The following is a 27,482-nucleotide window of genomic DNA, read 5'->3' as shown; positions in this document are numbered from 1 at the left end:
CTGGAACAGTACATACAGTTATTATTGTAATTACTATTGGTATGCTGAGCATTTAAGACTTATTGTTAAGTTTATGTATATCAATTGGTAAGTGTATAGAAAATAACTTTCATTAATATGTAATTATCAAACAAAATGCTTCAGATCAATAAATGTGAATATATGTTAAGCTTTACATAGAAAAATGTGAATGACTTAGAGATGAAAGTCAGTATTAAATTTGTTTTGTCCAAAGGAGGAAAGAAATACAATTTTATCACCTATCAGCCTAAAACACAGTCACAGAGCACAAGATTTACAGGACAATGGGTGTGTGTGTGGATACATCCCCAGACTAACACAATTAATGCAAATTCCTTTAGAAAAAGACCAGTGATTAACACTGACACTTGAAACAACAACATTCAGTCTTTTATTTAAATACAATACAGCTTTATTAATCCCCAATGGCCAGTTTAGTTTTATAATTTAGTTTTTAGCACCCAAACTGAAACATTGATGCATACGTTCAAATGTTTTGCATACAAATATATGAAATCAATTATAATTATTTTAAATAATTCTAAACAATCAATCAAATATGAATTTAAAAAGTTATGCACATGATGGAAATTTCTCAATTTAATCTGACAAACTTCTGATTGGTCGCTGTTACGCACTGAGTTCGATTCATTGAAGAGAATCGGTTCTTTTAAACGGTTCCTTTGAATGTGCGGGTTACAAAACGATTCACCAATTCGTTTGAGTCATCGTTCAAATGTTCACAGAAATCCTTGCGCGGTATTTTACATGTCATTTTGTAGTAGGCTAAAATACATTTTTGTAAATAGCTTAGCCTAGCGGCTAGGTTGTACATTTTACAAATGTTGTGTTATGCTTTCAATGAGTCACCAACCTCAGTTGTTACTCCCAAAATTCTCTCTTACACCCAGGGGCGTAGATTCCAGAGGGGATGAGGGAGACGTAACCCCCCAATAATCAAAACAAGCAAGTACAACCCTCCCAATATTTATACCATGATCAATGGAAACATGGAAATTCAAGCCAAATCTACACCCTTGCTTACACCCCAACTTTATTTTATTTATTCACCGCTTGTGATTTATGCTTCTGTTCATGTGTGTAAATGTGTATAGGCAGGGGCACAACTACACATTTCTGAGCGGGTATGCAAAACTAAATTTTCTGCCCCATGTATCTGTCAAGTGAGTGGAGGGGAGTGTCATCCATTATAAGCGTTGAGCGGGAGGTGATGTTGGAGGGATCGAGGAGGCCGATTGCACCACCTTTAGTGAGCCACTGGCGCCCCCCTTTACATGGCGCCCCTATGCATTGCATACCTTGCATATATGTTTTTTGCGCCACTATGTATAGGTATAGCAAATAATGCTTTAGCAATGTAGCTTAACGTTTTTACCAAGCCACTTCAAACTTAGAAACCGTAAAACCATGAGACTGAGATCTGAATCGTTCTAGAAAACCTCCCAGCAAATACAATTACGTGCCACAATTGTTTTGTTTTTTTGTTTGTTTTTTTTTCACGTTGTGAAAAGGTCGTAATAACGTTTTTATCTACGTTTTAATGACAGATATCGGAGTGGTTTTCATTGTGAAACGTAAATTTTTTTGTGTGTGTGTTTGCTAGATTCTAACACTGCCGTTTGAGCAGAGATTATTTAGCAGAGACGGGCAACTTCTGTTTAAATGAATGGGAGAAACTGGAACGCCCATCCAAGGAGCTCTAGCGCCCAACGGTCAACAGATGTAGAAAGGAAGTCCCACCTTACAGGTAAAAGGTCCAATCACCTTTTAGATACAGACATCGCCTGTCAATCAACTCTTCAACGCGCATGCGCATTAGCCATACAAGCCGGGAAAATTGCATGTTTTAGCATAATATGAGGAAAAGAAGCACAATTTATGACTCCAATATTATCAGATTTTATTACTGATTTGAAATATGTTCTTTGATCAATCTTGAACAACTGTTTTTGAGATTTTGCTGTTCCCCCATTCAACGTGATAGGAGCTGCACTGGCATGACCGGAAATAGTCTCCCGAGAGCTTTCCAAAGATGGCCAACAGTGGACTGACTTTCTAGAAAGACTTTGGTTCGAGTTGTCACACAGCTAGCAGTCGAGATTGAGTGAATCACTGAATCATTCTTGGCGAATCATTTCGAGTGAGTCGTTTGAAAGAATCGAATGGTTCGCGAATCGAACATCACTACTCGCTCTTCTGCTGCTACTCTCAGTTCAGTCATGAGTTTCAAGTAAAAGGAGGCGTGTTGTACGTCGCCCATTCCTGGATCATTTTTAAGGGTTCAGTGTACCGCATATCTCTGCCCGTCCTATTTGGACTTTATTGATGGATTTCCGGCGTGACTTTTATGTCCAGTTTAGATTATTTTCAAGCTCTGGATGAAACTCCTGCAAACTTTCTCATATGGGAATGGACATTTGGTGAGGTAAGCCAGTTTCCCCAACATTCTCCTTTCGGGAAGATGTTAATTTGACATTTAAAACTTTATATAACCACCGCGTGGTATTTTTGTCTAAAGTGTGACACTTTTAAGAGTTACATGAATGTCAAAGAGAGGTTGAACCAGTAGAACCAGCTTGAGTTTCGCGCAGCTGGAAAAATCTTCAGGTTCCCTTTAACAAACCAACCAGGAACCGACCATGGCAGGACTACACAGCTCAAACATGAAAACTTTAGAGGATTTAACTCTAGACTCGGGCTATGGAGCAGGGGACTCGTGTAAATCTTTAAGCCTGTCCTCTTCCAAATCCAACTCGCAGGCGTTCGTGAACAGCCCTCACCGGGGGAACTGGTGGTATTACTCTGGATCCATGAACAGCAGGAACAACAGCTGGGACACAGTCAACACAGTCCTTCCCGAGGATCCAGAGGACATTTTCTCCAAATGCCCCCGCTTACCGGAGCTGGAGGAGTTTCCGTGGACGGAGGAGGATGTGGCGAGGGTCGTGCGTAAAGGCGCAGGGAAGGGGACCTCGTTTTCCACGGAGGCTGTGCGGAGGTTGTCCGCCCTGATGCGCAGAGCTCTCATCCGCATCTCCAGAGAGGCGCAGCGGCTCAGTGTTATGCACTGTAGATGCACCCGGTTCGAGGTCCAAAGCGCGATCCGGCTGGTGCTCAGTTGGGCACTGGCTGACCACTGCGTTTCGGCCACCGTCAAAGCCATATCTATGTACAACATGAGCGCTGGAGAGCTATTGCGCAAGGGAAAGTCGGCCCGGTGTGGGCTTATCTTCTCGGTGGGACGCTTTTTCCGCTGGATGGTGGACACTCGGATCTCGGTGCGCATTCATGAGTACGCGGCCATCTGCCTGACCGCATGCATGGAGGCGCTGGTGGAGGAGGCGGGCGTGCGGGTGCTTGTGGCGGAGAGGGACGGCGCGACCCCCGGCTGCGTCCTGACAGCAGAGGCGCTGGAGGTCGTCATCAATAATGATGCTGAGCTGTGGGGAGTCCTGCAACACTATGAGCATCTCATTTGCGGAAAGAACGCCAATGGTAAGGATATAATATAATTATTACAATATTTCAGCTTTTTTCCATTAATAGTAGTGGTTAAAGATCTGGGCTAAATAACTGAAAGGTTGTGGGCTCAAAACCCACAAGATCAATGAACTGTCAACATTGTGCACTTTGGCAGACACCAAATCTCAGGTTGTTCCAAAGGAGATTGTCTGTAAAGACTGTAGATTGTCTGCTACAGTGTCACCAAAATGAATTGGACACTTAAACCACAAAGTGATGCTGTAATCCCTAAAACTCTAAAATGACCTTAAAAATGATGATTTAAACAACTTTACAGCTCAAATAATATATGTGTATTAACAGAAGAATTCATGTAAGTGCTTTTATAAAATTATAAGCTTCACATTTCTGCGTTTAAACAGTACAAAAATTGGCCCCATTCACTTCCATTGTAAGTGCTTCACTGTATCCTCAATTCTTGAGCTTAACTTGTATTAAACTTGGAATATTCTTTTAATGACTAATAATTCACTTACAAATGCATTATAAATAATTCATTTGCAGTTATAACAACACACATAAAAAGGGCGAATGTCATGCAATACTTGCCAAATAGCCATTTAACCTCACATGTTATAAATGCTTAATAACACTCATTCAATATTAGTAACCTATATGAAAAATGTACTTTAATGTAAAGTGGACACCTGTGAGGCATTTATTAAGGAGTTGGCAACATTAGAAACCTACAGTATATACAGAAAGTTCAGTCAGGCTTAGGGGGGCCTGGGTAGCTCAGCGAGTAAAGACGCTGACTACCACACCTGGACTCGTGAGTTCGAATCCAGGGCATGCTGAGTGTCTCCAGTCAGGCTTCCTAAGCAACCATTTGGCCCGGTGGGTAGAGCCACTTTGGGTTAACCTCCTTGCGGTCGCTATAATGTGGTTCTCGCTCTCGGTGGGGTGCGTGGTGAGTTGTGCGAGGATGCCATAGAGCTCGTGAAGCCTCCACACGTGCTGCATCTCCGCGGTAATGCGACAAGCCATGTGATGATATGCGTGGATTGACGGTCTCAGATGCAGAGGCAGCTGAGGTTCGTCCTCTGCCACCCGGATTGAGGCGAGTCACTATGCCACCATGAGGATTTAGAGCACATTGGGAATTTCGCATGTCAAATTGGGCAGAAAAAAAAAAAAAAAAAGACTTTAGGTAACTAGAACTAGGTAAAATCATTCTATCGACTTCAACGTGACAAGGAAAGTGACAACAAAAGTTAGCCAAGACTATAACAGTCTATTTTTGCTGCAGTGTGAAATAAATCATGAATTAAGGCATTTTAGTGTGAATAGGCGTATTTATTTAGCATTTATAACATGCACTTTTTATTCATGCTGTTATAATCGCATATCAGTGATTTAGAATGCATTTGTAAATGACTTACAGTATTAGTCGTTAATGAACCCCTTTATAAAACCTTTGCAAAAGGGAACTTTATTTACCCTAAATATTTCCTTGGCATCAGTTGGTTATGGCAGATTAGTCAAAAGCTCTGCATATAAAGTTTTGGTACCAATAAAAGTTATTTTTAAGGGTCAGATCAGGTAGAAATATCTCTTAAAGGTAACAACTGCATGTTTTGCAATGTAGATGCACTAAAACATTATGTATATTTATATTGTATCTGCCACCTGTTGGCAACTTTTATGCTCATTGTCAGCCTGTTTGAATGTCTGCAGGGGTTTTGCCTTCTTACCTCACTGTTTTCTCAGTTTTTGGTAAAATTTTTTACTGACATCTAAGGTGACAGTCAAATCACTCAGGTCTTTTACACACTTTCTGTTCTCCAGCTGTGAATAACCCCCTTTCTGCAAAGTTCTCCATCATCAAGCATGCAATAATTTCCATTTGTCAGTGGTTTACCAGCATCATCTAGCATGGGGTTTTCACAAGCATTCAGAAGCATTTTAGTTTCCTATTTGAGTCATATAACCCACACTACATGCTCTGACTTGATGTCATTGAGGACAAATGTTTCGATTGGTATCTTATCTTGGCATCAAATTGTACATTGGTAGTGTAAAGTGGGATTTTAATTACTGTATACTAAATTTGGAGTTGATCTGACAGAGCTCTATACAGCAACCTTACTCAGCTGTTTTTCTGGGCCTCCAATGGAGGCATCGAATTAAGTTGAATTGGATCAATGTGCTTTTAGCATAGCTGCGTTAACAAAGTGCTGCATGTACACTTCTTAAAACCATTGCGTGCTGTTTCTGTTTTGATGAATGGGAATCTGGTCCCCTGTTTCTTCTATCATGTGCATTAGAAACAGTCTGGAGCACCTTAAATGTGTCTCAATCCAAATTTTTGCTTGAAGTGAGTCACAGCAGTTGAGAAAGTGGCACTTGATTACGCAAAGCAGCTCACTCCTAGATTATTCACGACCTGCTTTTGTTGGCTGCTATTATTGCACCTGAGAATGCCTTTTAAAACACCCTTGACATGCCATGCATCAGTGCGTCTTTGTTTGTATTGTAGTGTGACAGTTGTGTTTGCTGAGTTTGCTTTGGATCCCTGGCTTTACATTAAACGTGAAATGGCATGTAATGTGACATATTGCCGAGTGAAACAGAATATTCAAAAAGTTCCACATACCAGAATGGAGCCAGACATGAATGTGAGTTTGCAGTTGTTTGAGCAAGCACCATTGACTTAACAAAATTGTAATCCTTTAAATGCTCATCACTTTGTTTCCAGCTCACTCATTTTATATAGAGTGTATTATAGTTTAGTTGCATTGAATGTAAATTAATCTGATCAAGTTTAAAAATGTAACCCTAACTGAGATTCATTCAAAAATCCACATTGCTTTAGTGATAGAATAATACAGTTTTAATACGATTAAATTATAAATTACTTCATTGGATAGTTATATATTGTAGAAGATATTGACCCCCCGAAAAAGCTTCATTAGGTAACTATTCTTGTCAATAGCTAACTACTTTTTTTCAAAAGAGTAGCTTGAATGTTATGTTGTTTAACTTGGCAAGCTACAATTTCAAAGTAGTTACCAAAACACTGTCTAAAACTAAATGGGGTTAATGTTGATTTCATGTTGTCTTTAATGTAGCTGTGATGGTAGTAGTATCTTTTCTGATCACAAAACTGAAGAGGTGGGGACTTTCAGAGCAAGAATCACTCATGGTCCCTTTGCTACAAACATTCTTCTCTATCATCTGCCAACCAGCTCCACATCTGGAAGTCTTTAAGAACGACTTCTCTTCGCCAACTCGAGTCACTCCCACTTTCTCTCACACACACACTCCATTCCCATTTCTGCCTCTTTTCTATTTACTTTAGGCCTTCTTTCCTGGAACAGTTTCTCTGTATACATGCTTTAAACAACTCACCCAATGTACCAATGTGCCATTTAAAATCCAGTGTAAATCAAGGTCAAAAGGTGGACTAAATACAACTATCTATCGATCTATCTGTCAATCTGTTTATTGATCTATCGATCGGACGATCTATCTATCTATGTCTAAACATTCATCCATCCATCCATCATATCATCCATCCATTAGTCCATCCATCCATCCATCATGTCTTAATGTCCATCCATCCATACATCCATCCATCCATCTGTGGAGGTGGGGGCGTGGTCGAGTGCTGATTTGAGAATGGAGAGCGAGATCGGGAGATGAGAGCAGTAAGGAGTCCCACCTGTGGGTGTTATCTCAAACAGCTGTTTGTGTTTTGCCGTGAGAGCGGAGAGGGATAAAAAGGGGCAGTCCAGACCGAGAGGGGAGTGTGCGTGCCTGTGCTGAAAAGCCATTAGTGTGTGCATTGCAGTAAAATAGTGTGAGAGCTAAAAACTTAAGTGGATTGTTTAACCGGCTCCCACTTCCTCCTTGTCAAGAGAGTTAAGAACCTTGTCACACCATCATATCTAAATATCCATCCATTAATTCATTCATTCATTCATCCATCTTATCTAAACCTACACTACCGGTCAAAAGTTTTGAAACTCTTACTCATTCTTTATTATAATATTTTTTTTTTTTTTTTTTTTTCACATTTTAGAATAATAGTAAAGTCATCAAAACTATGGAATAACATAAATGGAACAATGGGAATTATGTTGTGACTAAACAAAATCCAAAATAAATCAAAACTATGTTTTATTTTAGCATCTTCAAAGTAGTCACCCTTTGCCTAGAATTTGCAGACATGTACTCTTGACATTTTCTCAACCAACTTCTTGAGGTATCACCCTGGGATGCTTTTTAAACAGTATTGAAGGAGTTCCCTTGATGGAAAGATTTCAGACCTAAAATATAATTTCAGCCCCAGATATTTTTTAATGTTGAGTCAGCAGGCCAATATACTTGTGTCTTGAGCTGAGAGGATGATTATTTTTATGGTTGTTGGACTGAGGATGGGAGGAACCCAGAAAACACCATCTTGCTCAGTCAGTGGCACTGTTTACATGCACTTCCTGCCAAAACCAAAGGCCCAGCTGTAGAAGTCGCACAGATCTCGACTAGCAGCTAAAAATGTTTTGCACAGTGCAGCACAAGTATTTTATGGTGGTTCAAAAACATTTGAGCAACATTTAATGTATGGGAGCACTTTGAAATCATTTGTTTAACTTTACGTTATTTTAGCTTGTCTACTTTCGTTAGATAACAAAATGATGAATCATTAGAATTACTGAAAATATGTGAGGTGCCGCGCTTATATTTTTCATATACATGCAGTTCTACAAATTATTATTTGAAAACTCATGACATTGATAGGGTAAAACAACACACTTTAAACTTACTCTAGGATATTTGTTTTTATTAAATAATTCCAATCAAGAATCTCTGGCACTGCCTTGTCCGCCATTACTTTTTCTCCAGCACGAAACTCAAGTCCGCTGTTATTGGACATGATTGTGAAGCTTGCATTGAAGCGGGCTCAGTCGAAGGGGGCATTGAGGGAGAGAAGGGGGTGCTCGTGAGCCACTCTGAGTGCTAAAATGTCAAATGGGACACCCTACGTGAGTCCACATCAAGCGTTTCATTTGGGACAGGTCCTAAGGCAGCATTTTAACCTAAATGGAAGCTTATTCAGTAAGTGACTGATTTGGAACACTACATAGGCAGCAACTCTGCGCTTAACACAAATAGCTCTCCTCACGTGACATTTGACTTAAGCATGTTGCTAAGCTAACAACACAATATTCTAATAAGTATCAAAATAAATAGCACACACAAATATTTGGTGAAATAGTCTGCATTTTAATTTGACAGAACTTTTTTGATTGATACTTTTTGATATTGGATGAAATATATTTAGAATTTGGAACAAAAATGTTTTTGTAAACTCATCCACAATTTTGGATGACTTTTGCTTGGCGCAATGCATTCTGTGATTGCCTTCTCCGTGTCGGAGTAGTCTGCAATTTTGGATGATTTTTCCTTAGTGTAATGGATTCTTTGATTGCCTTTTCCATGACATATATGTGTGATAATTGTACTTAGCTAAAACAAAGTATCTACATGAGTAGCAACTCTGTACATGACACAAATATCTCTTTTCATGAAAAGTTTGACATTAGCATGTTTCTAAGCTAAAAACACAATACTTTAATAAGTATAAAAAAAAAATAGCACACAATTATTAAGTAAACTAGTCTGCTTTTTAATTTGACGGAACTGTTCTGATTGATATTTTGTGGTATTTAATGAGATATATATATAGAATCAACATTTTGATCAACTCATCTGCCATTTTGGATAATTTTTTGCTTGGCACAATCATTCTTTGATTGCCTTCTCTATGACAGATATGTGTGATACTATACTTGGCTAAAACAAAGTATCTACATAGGCAGCAACTCCATGCATCACACAAGTATCTATTTTCATGTGAAATTTGACGATAGCATGTTGCTAAGCTAACAACACAGTACCCCAGTAAGTATAATAATGAATAGTACACACAAATAATGGCTGCTTTTTAATTTGAGTTAAGATTTTTGCTTGCCACAGTGTGTATTCTGTGATTGCCTTCTGCATGACGGATACTTGCAATACTGATGCTTGGCAAAAACAATGCATCTTAGAAGGCTACACAATTATGCTGCCTATCAGGAGGATGGCCTTATAATGCCTTAAAATGTTGTCTTCAGGGCACTTTTGGAACAACCCTTTTATATGCCCTGTGTGCATAGTCAAACAATGTTTGCTTAAAGCATGGATTTACTAATCAGCTCTTGAAATAGTACCAGAACGGTTTGAATAGAGATAACAAACAGTTTGCTAACAAACGTGTGGCTTTTACTTGATGCAAAAGTCCAACAACCGTATCAATAGATTTAAAAGAAAGTGGCTAAACGTTACAACTGGAGGCTGATTATGGAATCACAAGATTTAGTTTGGGACATAATCCTGTGAATGAATTGTAGGATTGTTGGAAAACGTCTCGGTTACTGTCGCAACCTCCGTTCCCTGATGGAGGGAACGAGACATTGTGTCGATGTAGTGACACTAGGGGTCGCTCTTGAGAGCCCCGAACACCTCAGATCTTTGAGGAAAGGCCAATGAGAATTGGCGAGTGGAATTTGCATGCCACTCCCCCGGACATACGGGTATAAAAGGAGCTGGCTTGCAACCACTCATTCAGGTTTTGTGCTGAGGAGCCGAGACAGGGTCCCGGCCATTTCAGCGGGTAGTACAGCGTCGGCAGGGGGGACACAACGTCTCGTTTCCTCCATCAGGGAACGGAGTTTACGACAATAACCGAGACGTTCCCCTTCTGTCACTCACTCGACGTCGATGTAGTGACACTAGGGGTCCCTATATGAAACGCCATAACTAGCTGTTATGTGGACTGCCGGTGCAGGTGCAAGCAAGCTGCTTCGTGCGTAGTAGCAGGTGCACCGATCTGCATGTAGCCTCCCCGAATGCCCCAAAATATGTCGTATAGTTCCCCACATCCCTGGGGGGGGGGGGGAGATGTATCTAGTATGGAAGCAGGCTGCACCAGCCGCAGCCTTTTCTCTCTATGTTTTCACTCCACAGAGTATTCAGTTATTCGGCTGAGGCCATTTTAACGCTCAATATATGTGCCGGGGAAGGTGTTCTTTTCCTATCCTATTCTTTCAGGGGGAAAAGACATGTGGCAAGTGGGGAGGAAACATGTGGCAAGCATGTCACGTGGGCTCAGAGCCGCACATGGAAAAGGCACGGTGGTAGGTCCTGCCTGAAAGGGGAGGAGCTCTACAAACACAGCGACCGGGACAGAGAGGGCTCTGTTGAAGGGAGATGCAGGTCTGCTGACAGGGAGATCGTCCTGCGAAAAATACATCACAGGGGGTTACCGGAGTAACCGGCACCTGTGGAGCACCTACCTCAGTAAGGGCATATTAGCACACGTACTGATTCCGGCTGTGAATTCCTCCACTGAATTCGCGAGCCACAGGGCTAGGGTTGATGGACATCCAGTGTTCACAGGTTTGCGCACATCTTTGCCTCTTTGGAGGGGAAATGCGCTATATGCAAGCGATACACCTGGCCAGCTGTCTGTATTCCCGAACTTACCTGTTCGTACCTGACAGAATACAGGACGAAACCGGCTGAACCCGGAGATTGTAAAATCTCACAAAGGTATTGGGTGTTGCCCAGTCCGCTGCCCTGCAGATGTCTGCTAGAGAGGTGCCATGGGCCAGTGCCCACGAGGATGCCAGACTCCTTGTGGAATGTGCTCGTATTCCCTAAGGGGCGGGCACAGCCTGGGCCTGGTATGCCATAGCGATGGCATCCATGATCCAATGGGCAAGCCTCTGTTTGGAGACAGCGCTCCCTTTCCGCTGTCCGTCAAAGCAGACAAAGAGCTGCTCAGAGCGTCTAAAGCTCTGTGTGCGATCAAAGTAGATGTGCAAAGTACGCACCGGACACAGCAACAACAGGGCTGGGTCTGCCTCCTCCTGGGTATAAAAGTAAGATCAGTGTGATCGCTGCCCAAACACGAGGCAGCGCCCGTGGCCGTCGGAAGCGGAGAGATAGCAACCGCTTCCAGGAATCACACAAAGACAGAAAGGCATCTTTATAAAGACGCGTCTTTAAAAAGCCGTTCAACGTCAATGTGTGTGCTCTAATAGAGAAAATATACTCTTTAGCAGGAATATACACACTTTTAGCGCTGTCAAAGCACCCAGGGGTGAAATCTGCACTCGTCGTGCAGAAGGAGAGAAAGCCGCTGGAAATGCGCCATATATCCAAAAGCATACGCTTCTTAAGAGGTGAATGGAACAGCAGTAGTATTCAGCTCGCTGATAGTACAACCACTCGGCTCCGAAGAAAAAATCTGAATGAGTGGTTGCGAGCCAGCTCCTTTTATACCGTATGTCCGGGGGAGTGGCATGCAAATTCCACTCGCCAATTCTCATTGGCCTTTTCTCAAAGATGTGCTCGGGGCTCTCAAGGGTGACCCCTAGTGTTACTACATCGACACAACGTTGAGTGAGTGACAGAAGGGGAACTGGAAAATAAGCCGTTGAATAGCCAGCAGATTGAAGCTGGTCAGCACGTGCCATTGTGTTTTAGCGTCCATGCCTCTTTCAGGTCCAACTGTACAAATGTTTTCATAGGTCAATCCTCAGCCTGTTTCCATGACAACCCTAGACCCTAGAATGGAAATTAGGGCCAGTTTGAGGAAATTTGTCCAACAACGACATGTGCAGGAGTTGAAATTTAGGCCAATTCTAGTGAGGAGAAAAGGGTTGTCTCGGTTTTTCCAGCAGCAGAATATGAAGAAGGGGGAAAAATGGAGGAAAGATTCCACCTGGTTGCAAAGTGTTGCAAAACTCGCAGTTCTCATGTGTTGCTGCATGCAGAGAGAGAGAGAGAGAGAGAGAGAGAGAGAGAGAGAGAGAGAGAGAGAGAGAGAGAGAGAGAGAGAGAGAGAGAGAGAGAGAGAGAGAGAGAGAGAGAGAGAGAGAGAGAGAGAGAGAGGAGCAGAAAGACAGGTGGATGTTTTATTACTCAGTTTACATCAGTTTCTGCCAGCCAGTAGAGAGGTAATAAAAAACTTTTTGTTTAATCACTAAAATTGCTTCCAAGCTTTTTTTCTCAACAATCTTATATTCCACAGTTCTGCATAACTGCCAAAATTCTCTCTCTCTCTCTCTCTCTCTCTCTCTCTCTCTCTCTCTCTCTCTCTCTCTATATATATATATATATATATATATATAGTTTATATGTTATAGTATATATGTTTTTTTAATACATTAATTTATTAATTAATACGCTATGAACAAAGAACAGTTTTGCAAATTTAACTTATAATATGCAGCATATGGTGTGTAATTATTATAAATACTATGTCCATATGCTGCTGACAGTTTGCATATTTTGTTTTATCGTTTTGGCTTATAGTGACAGCATCTGTCAAGAGAATGATGATTGGCCTGCGTGGTAGCTCACCTGATAATGTGTTGGACTTTGGACAGTGAAGTATGGAATAACTCATATTTGAATGTTCTTTTTAAGCATGACACATTCCTTCTTTTACCTCAGCGGTTGCTTCCTCTACCTCACTGACTCATCATTGCGTTCACATTTGTCATGATCTAATGAAATTCTGTCTATAGTATTTCTCTACTTGTGTTCAAATGCAGCAGGGATGATTTATCACTGTCAATAAACAGCCATTTGCAAGAACATTCCTGTAATATTTAATTGCTTCAAAATGGAAGCTTTCACACTAAATGGAAACAGAGTGTCTTGTAGAAATATCCGCTGTAATTTCCCCTGTGTTGGGTCTGCATCTGCAATTTGCGTTGTGAGTGAAACTCTGATTTCCAAAATCCATTTAAGCTACAAAGACTCATGTAAATATGGCTTGATCTCATGAACATTACGTAACCATGGTAACATTTTAGCAAATTCAAATCAAATTACGTGCTTCATTACATGTATCGCTGCAGTTTCCCAGTGAAATGTCCAACGGGAGACGCCAAAAGCGAGTGAAATGGTTTTTAAGTGTTTTATTATAATTATAATTTTTTTTATTATTATTATTTTTAATTGGATGGTTTTAATAAGTAAAATATACCTCCTTGACCTAAAAATGTAACCTAAACCTAAGCAATAGTGTTGCAAAAGCAAATGAGAGGTGAACAAAACAGACACCCTTACCCTAAACCAACACCTAAACCTAACAGATAGTGTCCTAAAAGCAAATGCGACATAAAAAGCACATTTAATGAAGCATCCGTGTCATTTTATATTGCTTCTATGACACTTTCATCTCACATGTGAACTCACGTGTTTGACTGGACTCAAACTGCATACTTCAGAGTCCAAAGTTAAACACTCTATCAGGTGAGCTACTGCGCAAGCTAATCATGTTGAAACAAATGTGTATATGTAGGTGGGTCTGTAACATAAGTGTCAAAATTTATTGTTTTTCAAATGATCCGTAATAGTAAAGTGTTTTGATATCATAACATAGCAGGATTTGAGGAAAGAAGTGAAAAATATGTGTTTACAAATTCATAATCAGCCGTTGTAGCAGCGATTTGTGTGAAAGTGAATAAAATGCATAGTTTTGTTGCACTTCTAGTGTTAATTCCACCAAGCAACTGCACAGAAAAGTAGAATGCAACAAATGAAAGTCCGTTTGCAAAAATGTTGGTATAGTGACGTTCATTCTATGAGACTACGCTGCAAAAATGTGTTTAATTATTAGCTGTAGCGATATTATGAACATCTTAAGTTGTAATATGTGTGTATATATCTGGAAGAAGTGATTTACAAAGTTGTCTTTAAAGTTGTAGTGATTTCTTTAAGATGTAAGTGACACATTTTGTGACTTTTAAAAACTATATTTGAGTAAATGAAAGTAAACAAAGATGATCTTTAGCTGTGCATAATATTGGCCAAAATTTGGAAAAATTCAAAATGAACAATCAAAATAGCAACTTCCTTTATAATATGTGCATACTCGAAAACGATGAAGAGGATGTCTCGGGAACACTTAAGAATAAGGTTTTATATGTTAACATTAGCTAAACCAACTAACAATCAATACAGCTTTTTTATTTTTATTTTATTTATTTTACAGCGTTTATTAATATTCTTTACATACTGTACCAACACATGTTTAACTTTAAGAGCTGTATGCGTTAACCAAGGCTAATGTTGTAAAAAAACATATTGTTCATTGTTAATTTGCTCACTGTTAACATGTAGAACTTTAGTGTTGTACCTTATTGTGTAGAACCTTTAGTGTTACCAATATCTCCAATACTTTGTAAAAAGTTAAAGCATGCAGTCATGAAGGTAAGGAGCTTTTTATATCTGGCCTTACTCTTAAAAATGACTTTTGTTGGTGTAACCTAAGGTAGTCAGGTTGATTCAGTCATTTAAATATTATTTATAGCATTTATTAATCTTGGATAATGTTAAATTCTACATATACTAATACATTATTACATTTAAAGTTATATATGTTAACATTAGTTAATGCATTATAAAATACATGAACAAACAATGAATACAGAGTTTGGATAAATTAACATTAGCCAAGGTTATTATGTTTTATTGTGAATTATTAGAACCTTAAGTGTTTCCAAACAATATTTTGATTTGAATAAAACCAGTCAGCTTAGATATTACCACATGAAGCATATTTTTAGGTTTCCCAACAAAATATAGTTTACAGTAGGTTTGAAACCCGCACGCCATATGTATTGAACATTAAAAATGCTGGAAAGTTCTATAATCTATACTGGCTATTATAGTTAATGGTCAGAGTCAGACATCCATTTGTCCCAGTAAACATTTGCAAATGTAGCTAAATAAAAGATGAATGAATGCAGAAGGTCAATATACAGGCCGTAGAAGCTTTAATGCAGCTGAGAGGTTTTCCTTGGATAATGTCTACAGTGCTTTCTGATCTATTCAATGCCTTTATAAGGTTTGACATTCTGGTAAACCAAACAGCTCTGAGCTTTCACACATGAGTTACAGCTTCCTTAAGTTAAGGTTTAGGTGTACACCACAACAAAAGATGCCAGTTTTTCTGTTAACTTACCTGTTGAGTTTTCCCTCTGTCCATTCTGCCATCACGTCTGAAATAAAATTAAAAAAATACAAGAATTAAATAAAGAAATGAAAACAGGAATCTTTGCTTGAGAAAGTGGATCTTTTTTATTTAATTTTTTTTTATTTTTTGGGTGGAAAACATGCACAGGCGGGGGAATACTATATATAATATATCACAGACAGTTCTCATGCAGTAATCGTATATAAAAAGAATCTCTCACACATGTAAGAATTCACCCTGCGGGCATAAAGATGATATGAAATGAATGGTTGAGATAAAGAAACAATATCGCATTAGGGGTATATGTGTTCAGATGTCAATAAAAAGCAAGGAGACAAGGTATTATGATTTAGCCCAACTTTAAAGACATTAAACATTTCACATTTCAGTTTAACTGAAAGTAAAAGTTTCAGTTGAAATTGTTTGTGCAGGCAGAATTCCAGCATTCACTTTCTTTGATGTTCAGCAGATCTACATCTAGAAGATTTGCATGAGAAACGTTGAGGCACGTTTGTCTTTGCTGTTTGTTGTGGAGGACAAATTTTGTTCAAGATCGTTTTTTTTTTTCCTGGTGGCCTAAAGGAACAGCCCAAGACTGTGGACAGATTTAGCTTTATTATTTAGCTTTATTACGCCCCCCTGGTCACCCTGGTTTTAGACAGGCAAGGTTTCGCAGCTCAGACATTGTGGAAGCTGGCCATAAACCTGTGGAAAATGGCAACTTTCAGAGCTTGCCATCCAGACAGCTGGACAATGTTGAAGGACACCATTGTCCTGTCCCTGTTGGTTGTCACTGGTCAGGCTATCAGAGAAGCTTGTTTACATTAAATGCGTGTTTAAGCGAGAACTTGCACTGTCTTTTGTTCTAATTGCTATTTTATTAGCATAATTATTTTTCAGTGAAAATCTAGGCTAATTGATTTCCATTGTGTGATCATAAGTGCTATGTAGTGACACATGTGCTCATGTGTGAACTTACTGCTAAATGCGTTAGAATTTGCATTAGAATTTGTCTGTGAAAATCTTGACATCCGTTGCGAGTTCATGAACCCTATAAGAGAAGCTCATTCGCAGTGGTGTCATGTACTATTGAGGCTTCCCAGACAAGGCAGTCCCCATAGCGATTCTATTGGCTATAAAAAGATAAAAAGATATTTTAATGTTTTATCTATTGAGTGCCTTATTACAAATCCTACAAAAGCACTTGTATGTCTATATAACTATGCAAATACAACAATGAATATCTTTTAAATTAGGTGTTACACATCATAATATTTAACTGACGCTATAGGCTAGATTGTGAAATTAAACATTCCTTGTTCTTTTCGTTTTTCAGTTACATTTTACAGGCTACATTTTGCAAGCTAATCACTCTACATACTACCTTAGCATATTGCTAGCCGATTAGCCTGCTAGCTTACCAACATTAGCTTAACACTAGGCTTTTGATCAGGCATTACAAATGGCTACCCCCTGGGGACTTTATTGTCCATGTGGACCCAATTGTTCATGACAGGGACACGTGTTTTCTTGCATTGTATTTAGCGATAAATGCTATTTTATTAGCATTTTTTTTTCATTGAAAATCTTGACATCTGTTGTGCATTCATGAGTGCTATGGTAGAAGCTTGTTCACAGTGGCTCACATAAAAACATGCGTTGTTTTTGGCGCTTAATGCATTTTATTAGCATGTCTGTAGCACAAACAGTGTAGGATGAGTTATGCGCCAGTGAGTTGTGTGTGTTGATTTTGTTTTCTGTGGTCAAATAGTGCTGAAAACACAAGAAAAGACTGAATTTGAATCCAGTCTGAGCACAAATATCGCTTAATTCATTCTTTGTCTTTTAGTGTGAAGCCCTTTGTTCTCCCATTGCCGTCTCAGTGACTCTTTGTCGCTCTGCTAATTGGCTGAGGACAGACTTATGACTGGACACTTTTGTCTATGGTTGTAAAACCAAGCTGTGCTTGTGGACGTGTATGGGAAAAAGATGTCACATATGTCCTGCAAATAATGGGGGACATCTGCAAGTCAGGCTTAAAAGGAGACAAAGCCAGCTTTATGACCCTGCTTTAATTAACGTGCACTCATTAAAGAGAGCCTGAGCTCTTTAGTAAATGATCCAAGTATAATGCTTCTCTATAATGTTCTCTGTCTCAGGGTATGAGATACAGCACTTTAGATGTCCGGAGAGTTTGTTTGGCCTATGGGACGATAGGTTTAGGGGTTGGGTTTAAAGGAAGTCCTCCAGACAGCAGTTAGAAAGAACATAATAGTTGAGAAGTTGACAGTTGGTTGTGATTTTAAGTTTCATGTTTCAGTATCTCTGTGATGTTTGTTTGAACATAAACTAGCAGGTTTTCTTAAATGACATGTGGAGGTTTAAAATACGGTGACATTATCTCGGTTTATGGCTTTCTAATGAAAGATATTTGAAGTTATCCCACCTTTTAAAAGAGAATGTTGCTTTCAATGGTGTTGGATGTTTTATGCTTAAAGGGGTCATGTCATGAGGAATCAAATGTTCCTTGATATTTTTACATATAAGAGGTCTTTCTATTAAAAAACATTCTGTAAATTTCAGAACTCAAATCTTAATCCCCAATGCAATAAAAGCATTTACTGAAACCAAGCTGCCAAAATGCCTCCTTCTCTACATCCGTATATTAGTGATGTCACAAAGGGTATTCATTAATTTATGACCGCCTCTACAGCAAAAACATCAACACCTACTTTACATCATCGCACCCTTGGCCCCGCCCAATGGGGGGTAAAATGAGAGAGCAGGATTTAGGCCTACTGCTCTGCCTCTTGTTGTTTTGTGCAAAAACTGCTCAACAAACTGTACTTTCGCCCATCTGTGCTTTTTTTAATTGTTGGTGTATGTAAACATGCACTAGATGGACGTCTTTGACCGTTTTGATGCGTTTCCGGAGATGTGCACCTCAGTGATGATACTGGAAACTGAATGTGTGCCCTTCAGAGTGCTTTGGACTATGTATGTGTGTAATGTGGATGTGTCATCGGCATATTTCAGCGTGAATTGCATGTTTTGTTGACTGATATCAGCGTTGATTACTTGTGAACCAGTCATTAAACGATTCAAGCTTTGCCAAGGAATTGTCATTGGAGGATGGGGCAGTTAAAAACACTATTGGACCCGATCAAAAACGTAAGTAAACAGTTCCATTCATGAATATTTCAAATGTCATGACTCTTTGATAGTTTATGGTGCTGACAACTAGTCAACACAGGGCGCGTCCATTGACGCAACGCGACACAATGCCTTGAGGCTATTTACTCCAGGCATGCTGATACTAACTTTCTAAACAGTTTATTTGTGTTGTTGGTAGTAGCACCAGCACAAAATGGAATGGGACACCTGTTTACTGTTGCCGTTATGCGCTGCAACTGACGCTTCCATGGTAGACAGCATCACTGAATATAATGGGTTCTATTGCTTTTGACGCAACGCACCTCTCGCGTCCAGTGTAGACAGGGAGTGAACATTAACAGATGTGCTTGAGATGAACAGTTTAATATATTTGGATGCAATGTGTTGGATGTGCATTATGTGTAAACCCTGAAATGTAGTTTTATAATATTGTGGGGTTGTTCATTCTCTGCCGATTGAATTTCAAATATGGCTGTATTTGAGGGGCTGCACGGCCAATAAGAACAGTGGGCATTTACATTGAGGAGCTGAGGCCAAAACCAAGCATTCAGACAGAGGGCCAGAAAGAGTGTTGAAAATGATAATATATTACTAAATTATGACTGTTTTTTAACATTATCAGTGGACCTCAGGGAAGATAATAACTAGCGAGACCACTCAAAGGCCATATGGCCCCTTGTAAATCCAAAAAAAGATGCAATTGCAGATTGCATTCCCACAAAAAAAAAAAAAAAGTGTGACAGTTCAAATTAATTATGAATCTGTATAAATCTCATGTAATAAATCTTGCAATACTTCCAAATAATGTCTTATCAAATGACAAAAGTCTGTTCAAGTGTTGTTGATTTGGGTCTTTAAAGACAACCAAAACACTTGCCTTGCCAGCTTTCTAAATCATCTTACCACCCACTTGATCCTTGTGGATACCTTGGTTTTTAGAAAATTATTTGAGAAAAGATCTCTGATCAGATTGTTGCAACAGGTAACTGTCATTTTTACCAACTATATGGTCCTTGTTGCGATGCAGTCTTGTGGTCTTTGCTTACATTTGTCTGTGAAGTCCACGAGACCGTAGGGACAATTTGTCATTGAACACATTTACATGCCCACCAAAACGCTGACAACTACCAAAAATCAGCTTATTAAAAAAATCTGACAATCAGCTCATTTACATGGAAACCAGAAAGCTGTTTATCGCAATAAAGATGCATAATTGTCATACTGCTATGTTGCTTGGAACTGCACCCAAGAGTTTCACCCACTGTTGCACTTGTGTATATGGTTGAGTGACAATAAAGGGATTTGATTTGATTTGATTTGAGACTGGAAAGTGACATTCCCGTTTACATTCACTGTGTTCGTGGCTTTCTTTTAACCCCCTTTATTCATGCGTCTCGGTCAGTAAGCTTTCTCCACTGCAAAGTAATTTCCCCGCAATGCTGGAGTAAATAACATGCGAAGCATTAGTGGTGTTTCCCTTAAACTCCGGGATTCCCCCAATGTTCTTGAGCACATATTCACAGACGTGAGGGACAGTAGTTGATATTTTAAATTGGTGTGTATGTGTGTGTGTGTGCATGTGTGATTTTCCCTTTTCCCACTGTACTCCCAGAAATGTTGAATTCTTTCCACTGTGTTGACTTGTTGATATGATGTATTGTATGGCTACATCCTATGATGTTAGTTACGTTACGTTACATGCTCACTCTTCATACACCCATTAGAACACCACTTTTACATGGCCACATAAGCCGCGTTCTCTGGGAGAAACCTAGGTGTGTTAAACAGCTTTCTCTCAATCCCTTAAACGGCATGAGGAAAACGCATTTTCGCTAACATGATGTTTCAAAATAACGCATTCAGGAAATCCCCTGGAATAAACCGTTTTCTTAAGTGTATGTCAACGGGGTCAGTGCAAGAAAATCGTGTTTATGAGATTTGAAATCATAGGGTTATTCTCAGCTTTTGACATCAAAAGGTAAACATCCATTCGCACAACGCATACACACACTGGATAAGCCGGTAAGAACGTAAAGGTAAAGGTGTTTACAAGCAATGTGTAATCAAAGTAATGGGCAAAAATCTAGGTGTGCCTATCAGTTTATGCTTAAACTGTTTGTTGCCTTACCATGTCATTTTTCACGAACACCCCATTCGATGTATTCAACGTAATGCATCCTCAATGCGTCGTTTTGCGAAACACGCAATGCGGTCTACTATCTGACAGTCCATATGGCATTACGTCACCAAACTGTGGAGTCTGAGAATGACCACAATGGCTTAGGTTTGGCAACTGGGTCAGGGCCAAAGGTATATTAGCCCTTGCACCCACACACACACATACATACTAATAGTTAGTAATTAACACACTAAGGATTTTTTATTCTGGTCTGGTGAAGTGGAGTAGTTCAGCCAAGCCTCATCCTCTGTCCACATTTGTGTCTTGAATTGCCATTAAGCCCAATTGCAAGGTTGTAACAGATGGAAGTTAAAGGTCTACTCTCTCTTGGGGTCTAGATCAAGGCCATGCCTCATTACCTTTAGTAAAAGTGGTTAGTTTTAATGGTCTCTAATTTGTTTTGAAGGAATCCATCAACATTTTTTTATTTTTATTTTTTTATGTGGATGGTCCCAAACAGTCTTAAGGGTTGTATCTCATGATACAAAATGAAGGGATAGTGCCCAATTTTTTGATAAAAGACTTCAAATTTTGAGTTTTTGGGTAAGAAACACTAGTTGAGATTTTTTGTTTACTGGCTGGGTGTATCCCTAGTATTCTAAGATTATCACCCTTCAAAATGAGGACAGACTTGGCTTGTCTGACTCTGTCTGGATATCAAGTCCAAGCTCTTTTCTCAAGCATCTTTGGAAGCTCTGTCAGACCTCAGCCAGGTCCTTGCCAGGCAGGCTTGATGGAGTAATCACAAAGGGCTTATAACGTTATACTGAAACTCGTGGGAAAATGGAGAGAATAAATTTCAGAGACTTCTCGGGAAAGACAAGGAAGGGGAAAAAAAGGACTAGGAAAGCAGTTATTCAACACTGTGGCAGGAAAACATGCAACGTAAAAAAAAATTCTGCTAAAGTGCAAATACTTCATATAAGATGGGTCTTTTAATGTCTCTGTTTACCTAACATGTACAAATGAGCAATTGTGGAGTCTCTGCCTTTGAGTTAACAGCATTTCATACACACAGTCACACACACACACACACTCAGCTGAAGAAATCACTGTGCTGTGTGAGAAACCATGCTGTCAGATCACAAGTCTGGCAGTCAGTCTCCTAAAATAGCAGAGAGGGAGAGGTAATTATCACTTCCTTCTTTCCAAACTCTTGAATAAGAGCACATAAAACACATAGGAAGGGAAGATCATGTATAAATGCCCTGTTTACACCTGGTTTTAACATCTGGCTTGGGTGATCAGAAAACAAGTGGTCACTTGATTTACCGGAGACTGCAGTTTACCTGGTATTAATATGCCTCCCAAATGTGTCTTCAGTGACCTCATGTGATCATATTTTGTTGATGGGAGGATAGAACCATCACTTTAAGCATTCCCATAACCATCAGCATAAAAACTACTACATTTGTAGCTTGCAGGATTTGTACCATCCCCCAATTCTACAGCATCTTGGTGTTATTAAAGGACACTTTAGAACAGACTGTTAATTACAGTGTCAAAGAAACTAGCACACATGGCAGGAAACAAAGCCATGCTAGCGTCCCTTGAGAGTATGCCACCATTTAGCATCCAGTCACTCTAAAGCTCAGCTTTTCATCCTTTGCATATGTCTACTGTTTATTTCAGAATGACAGCTTAGAAGTAATGGCAGTGGGCATCTGGGTAAGCTTTGCTGTTAGCAAATTGTCAGGAATGAGGGAGGGGAGAAACTATGATAAATTTGGAGCAGGGAGCTAGCTGTTTACACTGATGCTAGCTTTGCTATTAATACATGGATGCTAATCCTCCAATCCTGGTTTTAGGGTTATTTGGGTGGTTTTTATGACTGACTGAGATGTTTGTGTTGGTTGAGAATGCATTGTGTTAAGGTAGTGGCCAGGATTGAATTTTCTCATAGCCACTAAACAGAGCTAACTAACTCTAGTTAGCTAACGCATTAAAAACAACCATTTTACCAACTACCAAACCAACAACCAGACCACCAACTAACAACCAAAACTCTCAAAAAAAAACATTCAATAATTAAAAATGTATCTAAAAAAACTAACCTCACGTGAAAAAAGGGTATGTAATACATGACTACACATCTATGGACAGCCTCCTAGTTTGTTTTAAAGTGTAATAATCCCTCAGCCATAAGTAAGTCATTTTAGCATGGCTTTGACTGGAAAAATGTTAAACAAAAAAGCTTGACCTTTTCTTTACCCCGTGAAGGGCAGGAAACGCCTACAACATGACCATCTATGCTTGTTAGAACCAAACGCGGTTTTGCAAAGGGCCTAGCCTCAAGGCTTGGTTTTAGTGTTTTGTGGCACAGGCAGATGGGTAGGTTTTAGATGAGCCAGCAGCAGTCTTCCCCAAATAACATTTTAGTTTTTTTGCTTTTTCTGTCTGACCTATGTGCCTGAAAGGGGCTTCTGTGGGTGGTCCCAAGGGCCTCTGGCCCATAGCTTTCCTGTTACCTTAAGCGTTAAAAAAGCATGAAGCTGCCGTTTAGTGCTAAGATCAGTTGTGTAATTTTTCTTTTAATTACTACACGATTTGGACAGTAATTAGTCCTAGACCAACAAGGCCTTCAGTTCTGCTGTTTTCTGATTTCTGATCATAAGGCGCTTGTCTACATTTATGGGAAATTAACAGATTCAAAAATAAATCCCAATATAGAATCCTTCATGATGTCTCTTTATTCTGTTTTCAGTGTTTCTCCCCCAACTAATCGGCTCCATTAAGACAATCTGGAGGAAAAGCAGTCTAGGTTCCCCGGGGACCAAAGCATGTTTCCTTCCGCTCTGGTTCTCAGTCCAGGATGGGGGGTGTGGTCCCAGAGTGATATTTGAATAAGCATGTCTGTGTTTACTCTAACATGTTTGTTTTTAATGGTAGAGAATGACTTTAGAGGTTATGTGGTGAATAGTTGCTGTTTATGGATGTGACATTACTAAAGAGGCATTCCTAGAGGCACCTGTAGCAATGACAGCTGGGTCCACATGGCGGGTGGGGTGTAGTGAGGCAGTGACACAAATAATGATACAACTGTGGCATTCTGGGACAGGTGTATCTAATGCCATGTGTGTTATGCATTCCCTGCTCAGTGTAAGCATGCTCTCCTTAAACCAGGCATGATCAGTGTGGCATCTGAACAACTTTTATCATGGAAGACAGAGGGCCCACCTATGGAGATAGACATCATTGGGTTCTTGCAGGCTGCCAAACTGGAATTAGCATTCTAAAAGCCATGGTAATCAGAATTTGTCTCAGTCTGTCAGGATAAGTGCTAACCAAAGTCGGTGACAGGTGGTTTTGCAGAAAGTGTGGACTTGATCCTCATAGGAAATTATTCTAAAGAGACCTTCTGACCTGCAGGTTGGTCTTCTAAAGTTAAAGTTACTTCAAGATTGTTGAGACCATCTGATGTTAAGGTTGGCCTTCTTGGTCAGTGTGTTCATGTGTTGCAGGAGACTGTGGCGGTGTCCACTTACATCACCATCAGCTTTGTTGGAGATGTAGAATGGGGTGGGTGGGGGTTTGAAAGAGTGAGTGGCCCAAAGGGGAGCTCAGGGAGATCAAGATTTAGTGGATGAGGGGGATGGGGGTCATGGTGGGGGACATGGTGGGGGACATCATCTAGTCTTTGGTTCCTTCCTATCTTCAGGTCTGAAGACTGTCTTTTTCCTGTTTAGCAGGTCCTTCAATTTCCATGTGATCCAGTGGTTGTTCTTGAGAAAACGGAGTCTTTGTGGAAACCGCACGGACCAAACTAAAATTGATGTAGCTTGTAAAACAGTGGTTGAGTCCTTCAAAGTCTTCACCATGTGACTCAACATGCCCCAGTCTGTCTTCTTAAAAGTAACCCAAGAGTGTTGTCCACCCCCTTTGTCCAGTTTCTCACAGTTTTAGTGGAAACAGGCAACCACTGGACGACTGGCTTGTATGTTTTGATGATCTACCAAATTGCGGTAAATTCTGTCCATGGTTGGCAAAGAGCTTTATGTCTTTTGACATTGGTATACAACAGGTCTGGGTCTTGTTTTTTTCTGGTTGTGCAAACCACAAACTAAGAGAAATGTGTGAGGGTGGAGGACACTGAAACTTAAAATCCCCTGAGAAAGCCATGAGTGCATTTGAATGATGTGTGGTGAGTTTGCTAACCACAGCATTGCCTCTGTAGCAAGTCCACTCCCTATTTCTTGCCATTCTCTCTCATTTTTATTTGCTTTTGTCTGCACACACGAATTGAAGTCTGCTCAGCACAACCAGGGAGTCAGGAGCACCGGCTCTTAGCCAGGTTTCCGTTAAACACTCAAAACTAAATTTTAATTCTCCATGACTTGTGGTCAGCAGTGACAACCAAATTTTGTTAATCAGGGGCACAGCTTCCCATTTACGTGGGTGTATACAATATCAACGTTGGCACCCCCTTGACCTCTATAAGTTGGTGCCCCCTTTAATGTTTCGGCTTATGATGAATAGCACATTGCATACCCTGTTTTTGCATCATCATCAATAAGATAGTGAACAGGTAAGGTCTGTATTTTGTCTGAGTGTTCTGTAACCTGACGCCAGCTCTTTTGCATTGGTGTAAACATGTCAGCTGTATCTTAAACTCTGGTGTGTATATAAACAAAAGACGCAGTTCTACAGCTGTTGCGTGATAATTCCATTTCTTTAACACTGGAAAAGAGTATTCTGAAAACAGAAGCATTTCTTATAGGCAACATGTTGGTTGTTACGGATGGCTAACCATGAAATGGTGCACTTGCATACAGGAGGACAATAAAAGAGATAAAACACACTACTGACGCAGACAACTACTGAAAGGTATGACGTAAAGTAATTGAAAGCATATTAAGATTTCATAAGAAGTACATATAGCTTCAAATTGCAGACTTTTAAATGTCTGCTTCGTGCATGTTTGGAGTTGAAACAATGATATCCTTATGAATTACATGTTTGGGTGGACTGACACAAAGAAACTTTGTTTCCCTGCATGCACCGGTGACTCCTTTTCATGCTGATGGCTGCACTGGTGTAAGACAGAATGTTTGACTCATTTAGGTGTGAGAGTCAAAGGTCAGATCTCAGGGTGTTGGGATGATTTTTCACATCTGTGTGGTTATTGTCCCCTCAGGGCTAGAGGATCAAGATACACTCTGCTGTCATGAGAATGAGGGATTCTGGGGTGTTTTCTTGGTTATGTTTTCACTTTTTAATGGAAACTCCATTTGATGAGCTGCACTTTTTTGAAGGAAGAGTACTGCCTGCAAATGTCTTGCTGTTTTTTTCTTTTGAGAGATCTGATTACTGATTGTTAATTCTAAACCACTTTTCAACCACTTTTGCTGGTTATTAAAGCTGTGTGACACTCTGAGATGAGATGAACGTAACTTTTGTAATTACAGGCAGTATATTAAACAGTGTAATTGGTCTGAATATGACTGACTCTGTGCCAGGAAAATGAGGTTTGGGTCTTTTCCTGGTATGTACCAGGTTTCCACTGTAAAATGGTGGACGACCATTACAAGATTTGCTTGTGATGTTTCAACTGAGCCCCACCAGTAATTTCTATTGTAGTGTAAGATCATACGAGGAGGTCCTTGAGCAGTGGTGTAGTAGTGTCTGAAGAGGTGGGCATCCTGTGAATTCATGAAGAAATTCACAAAAAAACATGCACCCGGTCTCTAAAATTAATATATTTACATTTATATACATTACATATCTAAAATGTGTAAGAAATATTTTTTCCATAAAAAAAATAAATAAATAATAAAAAAAGACTGTTGTAATTATAGTCCCACATGAGCTTACAAAATGTATATCAGGGTAAGTTTGGGGTGGTAAATATGTATTTAAATTAATAGGTTACTTTCATTAGGCTACTATGAAAATTCCTAATACTTTATAATCTAATTAATACATTTATAATAAGCTTATACATACATAATACGCAATAAACTGTTAAGCATTGTATAGCTAATATGGCTGTAGTATAATGTCCAAGTTAACACGTTATCTTGTATTACCATACAACATATAGCCTACATAAGAATTAATGTTTTTTTTTTATTTATTTGTGTTCTATAATGTGCTTTTCTGTGTATAGTGGAATTTTTTTCCTACTTTTTAATGATTTGATATTACGAGAAAAAGGCACCACCGACAGCAGAAATAGGCAAAAAAAAAAAAAAAAAAAAAAGATAGAATTACGGGACACATTTGCCCAGTATCTGTGAAGAGCATCAAAAACTAGCAGGGGTGCAATAATATGCAGTATTTTCTGCATATTATATATAAGTTCAATTTAAATATAAATATATATATATATATATATATATATATACACACACACACTGGCGGCAAAAAGTTCGGAATAATGTACAGATTTTGCTCTTATGGAAAGAAATTGGTACTTTTATTCACCAAAGTGGCATTCAACTGATCACAATGTATAGTCAGGACATTAATAACATGAAAAATTACTATTACAATTTGAAAAAAAATTTCAGAACTTCTTAAACTACT

The 27,482-nt window shown here is 39.4% G+C and overlaps 1 protein-coding gene across 1 annotated transcript in view; it reads left to right on the top strand.

The window, feature by feature from the left end:
* The first annotated feature begins 2,269 nt into the window (after nucleotides 1–2,269).
* The window catches only part of LOC127437077 (ankyrin repeat and BTB/POZ domain-containing protein 2-like), a 78,387-nt gene continuing 53,174 nt past the window's right edge, over nucleotides 2,270–27,482 (top strand). The window contains exon 1 of the mRNA XM_051691721.1: nucleotides 2,270–3,537. Within this exon, the coding sequence (XP_051547681.1) occupies nucleotides 2,682–3,537 (856 nt within the window). The 5' untranslated portion in view covers nucleotides 2,270–2,681. The remainder of the gene's footprint in view (nucleotides 3,538–27,482) is intronic.

The sequence above is a fragment of the Myxocyprinus asiaticus genome, chromosome 48 (assembly GCF_019703515.2).
Source record: "Myxocyprinus asiaticus isolate MX2 ecotype Aquarium Trade chromosome 48, UBuf_Myxa_2, whole genome shotgun sequence".
Classification (NCBI taxonomy): domain Eukaryota; kingdom Metazoa; phylum Chordata; class Actinopteri; order Cypriniformes; family Catostomidae; genus Myxocyprinus; species Myxocyprinus asiaticus.
The sequence above is the reverse complement of the archived record's forward strand: the minus strand, read 5'-3'. Positions and strand labels throughout refer to the sequence as shown.